At 37.7% G+C, this 14,791-nt stretch overlaps 1 protein-coding gene across 1 annotated transcript in view; it reads left to right on the top strand.

Annotated features, from left to right (window-relative positions):
• The window catches only part of LOC149802685 (NACHT and WD repeat domain-containing protein 2-like), a 58,907-nt gene that overhangs the window by 24,131 nt on the left and 19,985 nt on the right, over positions 1-14,791 (top strand). The window contains exon 13 of the mRNA XM_089953821.1: positions 5,210-5,338. Coding sequence (XP_089809947.1) covers positions 5,210-5,338 — 129 coding nt within the window. The remainder of the gene's footprint in view (positions 1-5,209; positions 5,339-14,791) is intronic.

Here is a 14,791-nt window from a genome sequence, read left to right as displayed (position 1 = left end):
GGACTTTGGTTTTGAATAGGCTCTTTCAGTCTGGTCGAAGAAATGGAAGGTGATGGTTCAGGATCACTCTTTTCTTCGATTTGAACGAACACTGCTTTTCATCTGTGAGGCGATATGTCACGTCGCTGCCTCTTACCTTCTTCTCTCTCACTGCAATCGTTTCTTCTCGATTGCTGAATCCGAAATGATTTAACCAAGTTCGTTCTTTCTGTATATATAGACCCCATCGACGAGACGTAGAGCCAAGAGGATATCGAACGTTACGGAGATTGTCATTGCCATGCCACGGTGATGGCTCACAATTTCTCGGGATACGACAGGCAATTTCTTAGATTCTATACGGAACAGAGTACCGAACGTCCGAACGTGACTTTAAACGCAGCCAAACACTTTTCAGAAAAAAAATATAGGTTCCAACAGTATTATTACGGTATATGCTTGATATAACAATAATGTTAGTTAACAGTAAGTGAAGCAATTCTGTCATATAGTCCGCAAAAACAAGTTTGGTTACCACAGCCAATGAAATATTCTGACGAAGAAAATCCTGATATAACTTATTTTGAAAAAAAAATCGGAAAAGATTTTAGCGGAAAAATAATTGGTAAATTTACCCGAGGAGGATCATATGATCATAATTGACATTGTACAAGATTAATTATAGATGATGCTGAACTAGATTTTATGATTGCTGATACAACGAAGACAAATATGTTTATAAGTCGAGAAACAGTTTTCTTGCCAAATGGAACTAAATTAGGTACAATTGTAGTTATATTGATTGTTAGCCACCGCAATATACTCATTTAAGATCTTCAGTCCTTGCGTATGTTTCGATAAATTTGTTAATAAACAAATTTTCTGACTTTGCCGTTAGAGTCGCTACAAATACATTTAATATCAATTAAAAATATATAAAAAAATTGTTAGAACAATTACAGTATCGGCGCTTATGTACCATGGGGCGAAATGAGAATAAAACAAAATCAAAAATATTTATTACAAAAATAATAAAATATCAAAATTATCATCAACACCATCGGTATATGGTCCTGTCGCCAGACATAAGTCTGTTTATCTCAATGGACCGGGAGGTTCTAGCAACACAACACGTGTCATCAAATTATTTTGTCAGAGTTCTTCAAACTCTGTTGATATGGTTGTTTTAACAGCTAAACATAGACTCGCCAGAGATATGAACGAACGAGGAGTTAAATCTCATACTTATCACGGCTTCTTTTGGTGGAAGGGTGATACATGGACTCCTGGACGAATGGGTGAAATATATATTCCAAGGATTATTATCTGGGATGAAATATGTACAGTACCGCTATAAACACTAAAAATATGTCATGATTGGTTGTTGACAAAACATACTGCTGTAATAATGTACGGCGATCATGGTCAATCGCCACCATTTATTGGATTGTTCCCACATAAATGGCTGAGGAATTTTGTTGATTATTATGAGGAAATAAATGATGTTCATAGAGCACTTGATCCAGAATTAAGGGAATTTAAGAAATTAATCAGACTACAACCAAATAAAATTTAGTGTGAAATAATGCGTGAAATAATTTCAGAAACTCCTATTACAATTTTTGGAATTTTCGGAGACCAGATAAACTTTTAACAAAATCAACTAAACTTTGTTGCCTCGTGCGCGACCACCGGTTGTGGCATCAGTGTCCTCAACCAACTGCTGCCGGTCGGGGCAGGGCTGTTTGGATGAAGACTCCGACTGTCAGCAGAAACGTAGCCGATGTTAAGGCCTTGGAACAATGTATGGCTATTACGTTGGTTTAGGCTATATTCCAGATGGTACTGACCGGAACCCCAAAGATTGTTGTTTGAAATGTATGATGTCATGATGCACATTGACTATTTTGCACAAGAGAGCGCAGCTAACAACGGATTTATATATGAACACTTCGGCCTTGGCCCGCCCTCGTAAGATGTGACAGCAGCACAAAAGATCACCACGCAGAAAGTGCAGGAGGCAAAGAAAACTAAAGTGTTTTACGTTGCTCACCGAACTTGATTGTGTTGTTCTAGTTCCTTTGTGGTTGCATCTTAATACTTCCACTCAGTTGTCACCTCGTTGCCGCTGGCCCAATAAGAGGTTTTTAGTTGTAGCTCTTATGTCTCATTAGCTTAGGTGGTAAGTATGGTTTCGTCTCCCTCGAGTAGAACATATTTACCACTACTAAATTTAGTCGTTTCAAAGCCTTCAAACACGTTTTAGCAAGAATTCCTTTGACACAACGACGAATCTTAGCACGAACTCATATAGTACCAAACGTTTTAAAATTTAAACATGTCTCATTACGGAAACAAACCGCGCTAGGTATAGAGGCAATTCGAATAAAGGCTGTTGTGACTATGAACGCAAGCACCATAGACCAAAATGTATCTGCTTGCCGTCCGATTTTCAAACCTCACCATCAATGATATCATTATGCTCGGTATTGATAGGATGGCGCTTACAGTTGCTTTAAGCTCACCAGCGTCAAACACCAACAATACAATCATAAAAAAAAACCTCGACCGAGCTATCGTCAAAAATATAAGCGTAATGCTTGGAGAAACAAAGGGGCCTGTATTGACGTAACGCATAATTGAGGCATCCAATAAATATAGGAAACATCTACAATGAGCTCTGCCTGACTGACAAAAACAAAAATCAGGCTAATGCTCATGTAGGCCTTGTTGCCTGCAGATATTTATAACTTAGCACGTTCAGGCAAGTTTTCTACACTGTCAAATTGAAGCGAGACTGCTCGTTTGTAACTAAACACCCGTCTGGACGATAAAGCGTGAAAAACTGTTAAAACCACAGAAAGCGATCGATACTAAGCTTGCGACGATATTCTACAGCGGGCATGGTTACCGGAAGGTCTAGCAGGGTCAAGGAGCTTATAGAAGCCACCAGTCACGGAAGATGTTGCCAGGGCGTGGCTCGAAAAGCAGGGTCATACAGCAGATATAACTGACAGTACAATGTAATATCACCAGGTTGTAGTTTAATGTTTCTATTCCTAATGAGATGCATCAGACCGACCTCTTCTTTCTCTTGCACAACAAGCATGGGCGATACACGCACAACTAGGCGCTTTACGTGGATGACGTCACCATCCGTTGCAATGAGGCCGAGGCCTTTGCACTCTGGCACGTATCTACAAGTGAGAGCAGATGAAGAGCCCAAGATGGATCCTAGCCGGATGTGTATGGCCCCCGTTTGGCAACTCTTGGCCAATCACAGCTTACGTGTGAGGCTGAGAGTAACCGGCGACTACAGTACACAAGGAACTGTGGAACGACTTAATCGTACTCTAGTCAAGCGCCTCTTTAGACACTAGAACGCCCAAGAGATTGTTATTTCAGTTGGAACGATAAAAAGCTAGACTACAAGCGAGCGTAGCACTGAATAGGTTATGTGATTTAACCCCGTTGTAACGGCCATAAATGGCGATATAACGCAGCGCAGAGGTAAGAGGCCTACTGATGCATTTCGTAAAACAGCGTATGTGACGCGGCCGATGGGTCTAATATAACGCCTGCCTTCAAACATCTTAGCGCACTACCTATAAGCATCTGAAGAGGTGGAAGGTGGGCGACGTCACGCCACTAACATTGTGTGGCTACTAAAGGTTTTCAACGTGACTGACATATTTGACGTTGCAGACCTGGCGTCTGTGTACCATCTTTCAGGTAGTTATGATTCTCTGCGTGGAGGCTTCGTTCGCGAGGAACTTGTGATTGTAACTGAAGGCACTCAGTTACCATCTACAGGCATTTGTATCCATGCATCTGGCCGAAGATCTCATTAAGATACTCCTCTGCCGCGATTCCCGAAACGCGTTGTTATTGTGCGATGCTTAAATCGTAATACCGGCCGGTGTCATCCACTTTATGTGTCCAATGGACTAATGATCGTCTTCTTTATGAGTTGCATCCCTGCTTTTGGGTTGTCGCTATATATGGCGGTCATAACTCTTTTTCTCAGAGGCACTCGCGATAGAGCTGATGTCTCAGGTGGGCCCTTACAACTGCCTTTGAAATGCTCTTGACTCTTCGTTTCTCTATGCTGCCCACTTCCCCACCCCCGTTGTTCACGCTGGAACAGCAAGTATTGAGTACATCCCCGTGCGGGTCTGGTACTAGCCATGTATCGTGTTGAAGTTTATGTGCTGAAATGGGTCTTCCAGCTGCTGCAAATGGTCTGAAAATAGCTGTCCACTACAAGTCAAAATAGGTCTTCTGGAAGATGGAACGTATCTACTCGATAGTAGAGCATCCAACAAGTTGTCATATTCAAGGTGAACTATTTGCCCCAGGGTCGGCCTTTGGTCGATTCGACCGATTTGGCCCATTCAGGCTCCGCGTTCACAGGGTCTCCGCGCGTTACTAGTTTTTTAAAATGTATTTATAGAAAGAAAGTATTTTAAAGCGACGGAAGAAATTTTTAAGTTCAATATCATACAGAACTTGTTTAAAAGTTTATTTCCAAATGCCGTGCTCACAGGAGGTCCCGCGCGTAAATCGGTGTGGGGGTGGGGGCCACCAAAATAATCTGCGAAGCAACTCGTTCAAAGCTTTTTTGTCCCAGTCATTCACTCACACCTATTTTTGCTACTAATTACCATAGCTGAAGATCTTTTTATATGGGTATACAATGACCAAGTGCATTATGTCTTTTTATCCATTCTCTACAGTGATTGTTTTCGCAGACTCTTTAGTTCTTTGTTCACCGCACAAGTGCAAGCGATAGCTTGGACAGTAAAATTCCCATTTTCCATTCCTCGAGGAGGTGGGTACTGTCAAGTTGTTGACCTCGCCTTTCCACCTGTCAACTGTTTTTTTCGGCACGACTTGCACTTATGCCATCACTCCAACAAATGACAGATAAATGGACCAAACAACCATTAGTTTAGGTATAGATGATTACTGCCAGAATTGCTCATTTTACGTCCAGAACGGTGAGAATATCGTCGTAACCTGTGCATTTGTTTGCTAGGGTAATGACCTATATCTAAGTTGTGAGAACTATAACCTGGCCCCATCTGCTGTGTATGTGATAATAATATATACTGAAGCCAATAAATGACAAAACATGCACACTCACACAATGTTTTCGGGATATTTGTATATGATACTATAGTTTGGGTGTTCCTTTTTATTTTGTTAACTATTTACTTTTTTATTTCAGCATCCGCGGATGGTATGATAATGACTTGGTGCACTGATGATTGGTTGAGATTATCCTTGATTGAGAATGTTCAGATTACATCAATTCGCTGCCTTGATTTGTCAGAAGACAACACCTTTATTCTCACGGGTAAGTGCGCTTCACAGCAGAAGCTGCTACAGCTGAAAAACATTTATTTGTTTGACAGCAGAAGCTGCTACAGCTGAAAAACATTTATTTGTTTGAAGTACACATTAAAAGTAATATTCTCTTGCCAAGGATTTATTGTGGCTTACCACTTCCATGCGATTCCACGGCAAACAGATAGCAAATAAATAATGTTGCATATTGCAAAGCCAGTCGAAGTGGTGAGCTGTGACCAATCATATTATTTCTTACATACACACGAAAAGTGTTACCTGTTTTCGCTTTGGTTGCTGAAAGTAGGACACTATTGCTATGAAAATAACTGGAAATTTCATAATATGTTCAAGAGTTATATCTATCAACTAGTTTCATTGGTGGAGATTTTCAGAACTCTTTCATAAAAGAAATGTCTACAATACGTACAATGTGCATGCACATCGTCGCAAGTCACGGGCGACAATCCGCTACGCTGCTTTTATTTCCCGTGACTGACTGACCCGAGATGTTCTCGTTTTGGTGAGGAAGCATAACAAAAATACGTCATCAACAACACAAAATTGCAACCTCCTATGCATCAATGAATGTGGACGTTTAATCGATCAATAACTGACTGTTTGGAGAGAGAAACTTTGACTCATTCGCATATCAACAGAAACGAAATCTGACAATGGACAGCCACGGGTGACAGAGGAACGTGGCGGATTGTCGCCCCTAGCATGTGGCAATATGGCGAATCGTCGCCCGTGGCCTGCGGCAATGTGCAAAACATTGAGACATCTGTTGCAGCTTTGCCCGTGAAAAAGTAAGTATACCCTTAAAATTCGCAACAAAGCATGTTTGATACTACTTCTAGCTCGAGTATAAAACCGTTCTTGCCTTGAAATTTAAAAAAAAAAATTTAATCTTGAAAAAACTAATTTCAGTCGTTGTGTGCACTTGATGAGAGGTCTTACCGTTTATGAAAGACGTATGTTCCACAGGAAAATGTAATGACAGACTCTTCGATCGCCTCATAAAAACACATTTCATATCCATTATTATAGTAGAAACAATGTAAAGGTCTCGTAGACTACCTTAGGTTGGGGTGGGGTGCTCCCACTATTATCTTTAATTATTACAGAAGACCCACTCTGGCTCGTTTTTGTTAGAAATTGAAGTAGTTATCGAGATGCAAAGCTCCGAGCCCCCAGTCAGCGATGCCGACAGTTAAATTACTGAATACACAAAAGGTGAAATTCAAATAAACAACACATTTAATGCCATTCAATAACAGATAGTCATTCCTCAGATGAAATTCAATATTCAAAACCCTATCACTCGTCTTTCACTCGACCAAGTGACGGCCTATTTCATCATCTGACTTAGTGTGATAGATCTTCCTCCTGTCCTGTGTATTCATCTGTAGTATTTATTTCTTGACTGGTACCCATTACCCCTTCAGTCCAACAACCATGTCCTTCACCCTTCCACTTTCTCCACTTCCGTTCTCTCCTTTTCTTGTCTCCCAGAGACTCGGGACCAACTGTACCAGGGTATTTCCCTTCTCTGTCTCATACAGCTCCTCCGGTCCCTAAAAAGCTTCCTATCCTAACACACACAAGGACACAAGTATATTCCTCTAGCTGTCTAGTCTCACACTAAACAACAGTATATCATCAGATAAGCCATTACGTTCTTTGGTCACGCATTCGTGCACATCGAAATACCCATACTTTCTGGTATGGTATACACGGTATCAACTGCTTATCATGCATATATCAATAAATTTCATCACATCGGTATACATAGATTCTCAATCTTATTATACAGAACAATAACACATAATCAGACGTATTTCTGTACATTACACTTCTACAAAGTGTACACAGATATCCACATATCCATGCGCTAATATATCCTCACACATTATACTCCTACAAAGTATACACAAATAGTCAAATACCCCTATTAACTAATGTTGCACACTGCAACCATTATACAAAGTTATAATTCAATTCAACATTGGCAAATCTAGAATATCACAATAATAACTGCACGAGGTTACTACGAATTAACCAAACAGCGAATTACAATATTAATTTGTTACATGAACGTTGTTCATATCTCAAAATATGCATATAGATCAAACACTACAAATGAATCAAACCCTACTAACGATTCTAGTAATGAAGTATACATACTGCACATAATTAAAGTACAATTACCTTGCCGTAATAGATTGCGACCATCGAGCAAATGAGTCACTGACCTATCCGAACCTCCTTTGTAATTCCCAGAATAACAATGTTTCCCGCCAATTTCAAATGACGTCGGAGTAGCTTATTTTTTTTTGGGGGGGGGGACACCAGACAGATGCCTCCCCTATCCTACTAAAGTCTAAATTTTTTTTATGTGTATTTGTTTTCCCCCAGATGTGTTGCTCTGTATTATTTTAGCGTTCTTTTGAAGCGAAAAAATAGGATCTGGTGTATCTATAGGGTGTACCTCCGAGAGTGATTTCTGTTATCCTCTCAGATTACTTCCCTTAGTATTTGGGTGACCTTGCTAGGGTCTCCTATGTCCCGTGTTTGTTATGTGTTTGTGGTATGTGTTATGTTTGCTATATTTGTGTATTTGTTGGGACAGCATTCTTTGTCAAATTCATGTCATGAAACAGTTGTCTTATTAAATCCCGTGTTGATAATTACCACGGGAATGTATATTAAGAATTTGGAATTTTGAAGATCGGTGATATTCCATCTAAGAATTTGAAACCTTATGGTTTTTTATGTGTGTATTAAGATCACCTCTCAAAAACGATGATATGACTGTGCTCCAGGAGGGGTTCATACTTTTGATATTTTTTGTATGTCTCCCCCATGGAGCAGGTCTATCTATTATTATGGAAAGATCCGAAATTTTCTCAGTATATAAGTATTGTAGCACAGTAAGGAGCTGCGCTAATGTTAGTGTTATATAGATTAAGATGGAAAGTCAGGGGTTCTTTTGTTTATTTCGCCTATCTCAAGAGGTTTCTTTTCCAGTCTTTTTCATGGGCCTGTTCACTTCGCGTAGTGCCATGTGACATAACCCCAGAACGTCATTATGCGTACTTTTCCTCCTGAGGGCTCCTATTTATCAAAGATTACTTGGCCACAACTTTTAATTGTATTTACTATATAATTTGTTATTTTATATAACGTTTGCTTCCCAAAATTTCCATCTAGGTACAGAAGATTTTGTGGTTTATACTTGTCTGTTTTATTTATTTCAGTTATTAATTCTTTTCTGCTGTACTCTGTTTCTCTACATTGTAATATCACATGTTTTTTTTTTGTGTAGGGACCTATTTTGCACAGCGGGCATTTAGGCGGTGCTCTGACCATTTGCCTTCTCGCTGCCGCCTCTCCCGTCAACATGCATCATGCATGTATTTGAAGGAGAGGCTTTGGATTTTAAGGGAGCCTAATTGAGACCAGTGCCCCCATGCCCTCTTCCAATTTATATATAAATTTTTCCTCTCAATTTTACTTGGTAATTTTCTCGTGATATCATTCCTAATCCATTGGTAAGTTAGCTTCTCCTCCATATCCCATAATTCCTTCTTATCCCTATATTTTATCACTAAATCTTTAATACTTTTAAATTTCCTAGGGGCTTCTAATAATTTTGTAGGTTTATTGTTCTTGTATATGTCCTCCCTATTTCTTAAAATGAACCCAAACCAATATATATAAATCCCCTCCCACGGTAATTTAGACTCAGCATTTATTCTTTTAAACCTATTTAAAATATTTGTAACTTTTAAAAGTATGGGGCTCGGTAGCCCAATTCCCCCCCCCCCCCATTTCTTTAGATTTTTATAAAGTCTCCTTATTAATGTAATGTAGTTTAAAATCCCATATATATTTGATAATTGGTTTATCTATGTTATTAAGAGTAACATTGTTTATATGTGTTGATTTCATTATATAGTTTAAATTTGTATACATGTAAGTTTTTGCCACTTGGGCTCGTTCCATTAGACATAGTGGCGTAAGTGCCTAGATACTACACATTCCTTTTTATTTCATTTTCCATTTTGTTTACAGTTTTCCTTTTCTTCATTTTTTCCAAAGTATATGCCTAGTGCTTTAACTGTATTTTTAAACAGGTGGGCTGGTATGGTCGAGTGTCTACCACGCCAGTTGCCTATCTCTAGTATTTCTGTTTTATCCTGATTTATTTGCGATCCTGATGCTTGTCCAAATTGTTCATATTCCTTTATGAAGTACTCAAAGGACTTCGGATCGTCTAGAAAGTTCGTGCAATCATCTGCATTTTGTAGCATTTTCACTTCGTCTTTTATATTTGGAACTTTTATACCTTTTATTTCCTTGTTTAGTTTTATGCTGATGCTTAGCATTTCGATTGCTATTACGTATAATAGCATTGACAGGGGGCACCCTTGCCTCACTGATCTTTTAATTTCAAATTTTTCTGTCATAGCTCCGTTATTCTGTGCTCTAGAGGTTATATTATTGTACAGTATTTTAGTCCATTTCCGGAAGGTTTCTCCGAAGCCAAATTTTTTTAAGACTTTCTGTATATAGTTATGTTCAATTCTATCAAAGGCTTTCTCCTGATCAAAAAGTACCATGGCAGCTTTTTGTCCTTTATCCTGTAAATAGTCTATAATAGTACTAATGTTTAATATATTACTTTGAATATCTCTCTTCTTGGGTCCACAAGATTGGTTTATATTGATTATTTGGTCTATACCCTTTTTTAACCTATTTGCTAGTATTTTACTTAATATCTTATAGTCCATATTAAGGAGGGAGATGGGCCTCCAGTTTTTTAAATCATCTCTATCTCCTTTTCCTTTGTATATAAGAATTATTATACCTTCTCTCATTGTCTCAGACATTTCATTATTTTTTAAAAGAATATTATTATATAACCATTCAAAAATGGGCAACAACTCTCCACAGAAATTCATGTAGAATTCTGTAGAGAGTCCATCTCCTCCCGGTGATTTTCCCTTATTCATAGTCTGAATACTTTCAGCTATTTCATCCTGTGTTATAAAATCATCGCATAATATTTTGTACTCGTTTGTAATTTTATCACATGGGATTTTTTTCTAAATATTCATCTATTTTCCTGCGATGTTCTGCGATTTGTATAATTGTGTGTAATATTCCTTTTTATATATTTTCGTAAATTTACCCGCCCTTATTTCTTTCCCCCTAGTTTCTTCCATTAATAATTCTTCCAATCTGTTTTTTATTTTGGTCTCTAAGTCCCTATTATTTGTTTTTTGGAGTTGGTATCTAATTGCTTCTCTTTCCATTTTCAGTTTCCTACTTTTTATGTTTGAGTATTTTATGGCAATCACTTTAAATTTTAATTTTAAATTTTCCCATTCTATCATTACATCTAAATTCCCATTATTTTTAAACTTCTCTATTTCTTGTTTTATTTCATGTGTAAAATTTATATCTTTTAGTAGCGAGTTATTTAACATCCATCTTCCTTTTCCCCATTTTATCCTGCTGGTTATTTCTATAGTCATATTTATGAGTTTGTGGTCGGAAATTTTAAAATCAGTTATATTCGTTTCTTTATATATTTTCTCATCATAGTTGGTGCATAAAAATTTGTCTAATCTACTTCCTTTGTTTACTTTATAATCGTGGGTGTATTGTTTTCTTAGTAAGTTTTGCCTTCTATATATATCTATTAAATTATATTTTTTAATAAAAAAAATCCATTTCTGGTTTTATCCTTATGTCGTTTGGCGCTAAATCTCCCTCTCTATCTATATTATCACCCACCCAGTTAAAATCGCCCCCTAAAATAAAATTTTCCATGGCATACTTTTCCATATATTTTGTCAAATGTTCTAAAAAAGTTTTCTTTTGTTCCCTATTTGCTGGCATGTGTATATTAATAAAGTGTGTGTTCTCAATTATTATATGTAACAATCTCCCTTTAAAAAATTTCCCTTCTTCCAATCTTTCCCACACCAGACCCCGTTTATTTTTTATTAAATTTGCTACTCCCCCCTTAACATCCGTACCTTCATAATTACTGGTTAAAAGTATCCCATCTAAATAACTTTCACATGTTGTATTATTTCCATTATTAAGTCCATTGTGTGTTTCTTGAATAAAAATCACATCATATTTTAAGTTTTTAGGAAATTTAAAATTTTTTTCCTTGTTTATTCCATTTACATTAATAGACAGGAGCTGCAAGTTTATTTCCTCCATTCCTGTCTCTTACTAGGGTGTTGCGTTGATGGTTATCTTTTATATATTATTTATTTGCTTGAAATTTAAAATTTAGATATTAGTTGAAGATTTGCTTGGAGGGGCACTGGTTTCCCCACCCCCCTCTGACGAGCTAAGTGTGTTTTCATTTTCTGTATTGATTGGGATTGTTGTTTCCTGCAGTGTGTTGTTTGTTTCTTCTGTGGTGTCTGTTTTTACTGTTTCTGTTGTCTCTTCTTTCTCCGTTCGTTCTTCTGTCTCGTTTTCCATTTCGGTCCCTGTCTCATATTCTGATTCGTCTTCCGGGTTGCTGTGTAAGTTTGTTTCTTCTTCTTCATCCATTGTGTCTTTTTCGCTTTCTTGGTCAGTATCCTCTTCCCTTATCTTTTTTTCCGTTGTTTGGTGTTTTTGATTGGTTTTCTTTTTTGGCGATGTTGTCCTTTCTTGGGGGGAAATGGAGTCTGCCTTTCTTCTTTTTCGGTTTCTTTTCGGTAACGGTGTTGATGTTAAGGGTGGGTATGTTTCTTCTTGCTGGCTATGTTCCATCTCTAGGCTTCCAAATTTATTCATCGTGGTTATCCCCTCTTCTGTAATCTGTGTGGGGACCCTACTGGTCTTATTTGGACTTAGAAAACCTTCCCATTCCAGAGTTTTTTGCCCTTCTATCTGTGTGATATCGAGCTCTGGTAGTATTTGTATTTCTTCTTCCTTTTCTTTCTCATCTCTTATTTGTTTAATCAGGTTTAGTATTTCTAACCCTTGTTCCATACTTTCTTTTTGTTGTTATTGTTGTTGTTGATTTTGTTGTTGTTGTTGCTGCTGCTGCGTATATGTCTGGGTGGCTACCTTGCTTGCATAGGTTCCTGGTTGGGTATTACCCCCTTGGCAGTCTCTAGGCCCATGTCCTGTTTGGTGGCACATGGGGCACACTCTGTCATTTTCGCTTCCCTTGTACCATGTCTTAAGCCGGAAGCCAAGGACGTAGAAGAAGACCGGAATTTTTTTTGCGTCTTTTCTGCTTACGTATACCAGTCTGTTTCCGGATTTGATTGTTGCAAACCCCCATATTGTAGCCATCTTATGTGTTATCACTTTTGCTCCCATCTTCTTTTCAATCTTCTCTATTAGTTCGTTGTTGTTCACCTCGAGCGGTAGTTCCATTACATGCACTTCCGTCGCTCTTGGTTCAAACTCCCTAATGAAGGGGGCTGTTTTTGTGATCTTCACCGTCAGCCCTTTTATTTCCATTTCTTCTGTCTCTAGAAGAGGTTGATTGCCCTTGGGGTACAAAACATACTTATTTATTCCTCCGTTTTGTAGGGCCTCTATCTTCCCTATATTTAATCCGAGTGTATGCAACGCCATTAGAATTTCACTTTGCCTCGGCGGTGCTGTTGCTCCCCCAAAGTCTAGGGTCTGGCATCCGTCAGGGTAATTTACTATCATCCTCGTATCCTCTATTATTGTCTTGAAATATTGCTTAATCTTTGATCCTCTCGGTCCTGTATGTATGTTATCCGGGTCCATTGTTGTCTTGCTTGCTTGCTTGCATACAATAACACAGACTGCAGGTCTCACAACACTATTACTAATATGTAAGAAACTTGTAAGTGTTATTCTAATAAAATTAGGCGGATAGTACCTAATTTTCCCAAGCAAATTTTTAATATTGTATTCTATCAAATGTGAGTAGCTTATAACTTCCTTATGTAATACCCGCAAGATGATTTAGCGACTATTGACGTTTAGTTTCAAGACACTAGATTTAAACTTGCGATTCCAATGGTGGCCACGCCTTGCTCAATTCCGAGTGGATGTCGATTCACCCATGGTCTACATAATTAGCAGACATTGCCCCCTCCCCGGCAGTCTGTCAAGGGTGGATTTACGACCCCCACTTGATGTTCCTTTGATCCCAACACCGGCAATTTATGCCACTTACCTGTGAATTGCACGCAGCCAAATAAGGCGCCAGTAACAAGTTCCTATGGACATGTTATATACAACTGGCTTCCCACCCGTCCTTTTGATGTCGGCTTACACTATCGTACACATCGATTTGACACTCATTGTTCGCAAGGCTGACACTCGCAATATTTATGAAGCGAATAATTAGCCTCAGGGTCTAACATATACATGTTTCAATCTGGCTATTGTTCTTTACTTATAACGTGACAAACAAATTTATGAATTTTAAAAATACAAAAACCTTGTCTAGCAAATGTCTAGCACCATCAGCATGTTTAGTGTATTCAAATCAAAAATAAAAATCGGTATAAAATACTACATATATTTGCACAAAATATAGCCTGCCTGCCTTAAAAGTAAAACTATACTGAATGTTACACAAACCATCTTCGCTTCCCAAGGGGTATCGATCCACTTTGATATACATCGACATGGAACAAAGTGGACCGGCGACTTTTGACAAGAGCAGATGAAGTCGAACAGGAGTTACTACTAATTTATAAACAAGGGTTGCCTTTATTATATTTTAAAAGTACATCGCGATATTACAAACACACATGACGGATTCTTGAATGCTTATTCCAATAATATGCATATCTTTTATGGAGCACAGTCGAATAAATTAATTTCTGATCGATGAAAAATAAAAGAGAACATTCGAATGAATAACCCAATTCCAGATGTAATGTTAGTAGTCTTTTGTTTATTGATCTTTTGTTTATTGATCTTTTGTTTATTGATCTTTTGTTTATTGCTCAGCTTATACTCGCACATTTCTGAGATACTCCAAAAGCGCCAACAAATGTCTAGCGCTGAACTGACTCCGACTTTAGTCTGTTTCAAGGCAAGGTGGATCTCAGGCTTTATATATATATATATATATATATATATATATATATATATATATATATATATATATATATATATATATACTCAGGCTTTATATATATATATATATATATATATATATATATATATATATATATATACTCAGGCTTTATATATATATATATATATATATATATATATATATATATATATATATATATATATATATATATATTTATATATATGTGTGTGTGTGTGTGTCTGTGTCTGTGTCTGTGTCTGTGTGTGTGTGTCTCTGTGTGTGTGTGTGTGTGGTTTAAAAGGCCGTGTTGCACGAATTAAGTACACATATAGCAATACTGTAAAAGTCCTTTAATGCAAATGAACATCACCACAGAGTGATTAATGCATGTAATGTAGATAA

Source organism: Sinohyriopsis cumingii, chromosome 3, assembly GCF_028554795.1.
Source record: "Sinohyriopsis cumingii isolate HCF-2022 chromosome 3, ASM2855479v2, whole genome shotgun sequence".
NCBI lineage: Eukaryota > Metazoa > Mollusca > Bivalvia > Unionida > Unionidae > Sinohyriopsis > Sinohyriopsis cumingii.
The sequence above is the reverse complement of the archived record's forward strand: the minus strand, read 5'-3'. Positions and strand labels throughout refer to the sequence as shown.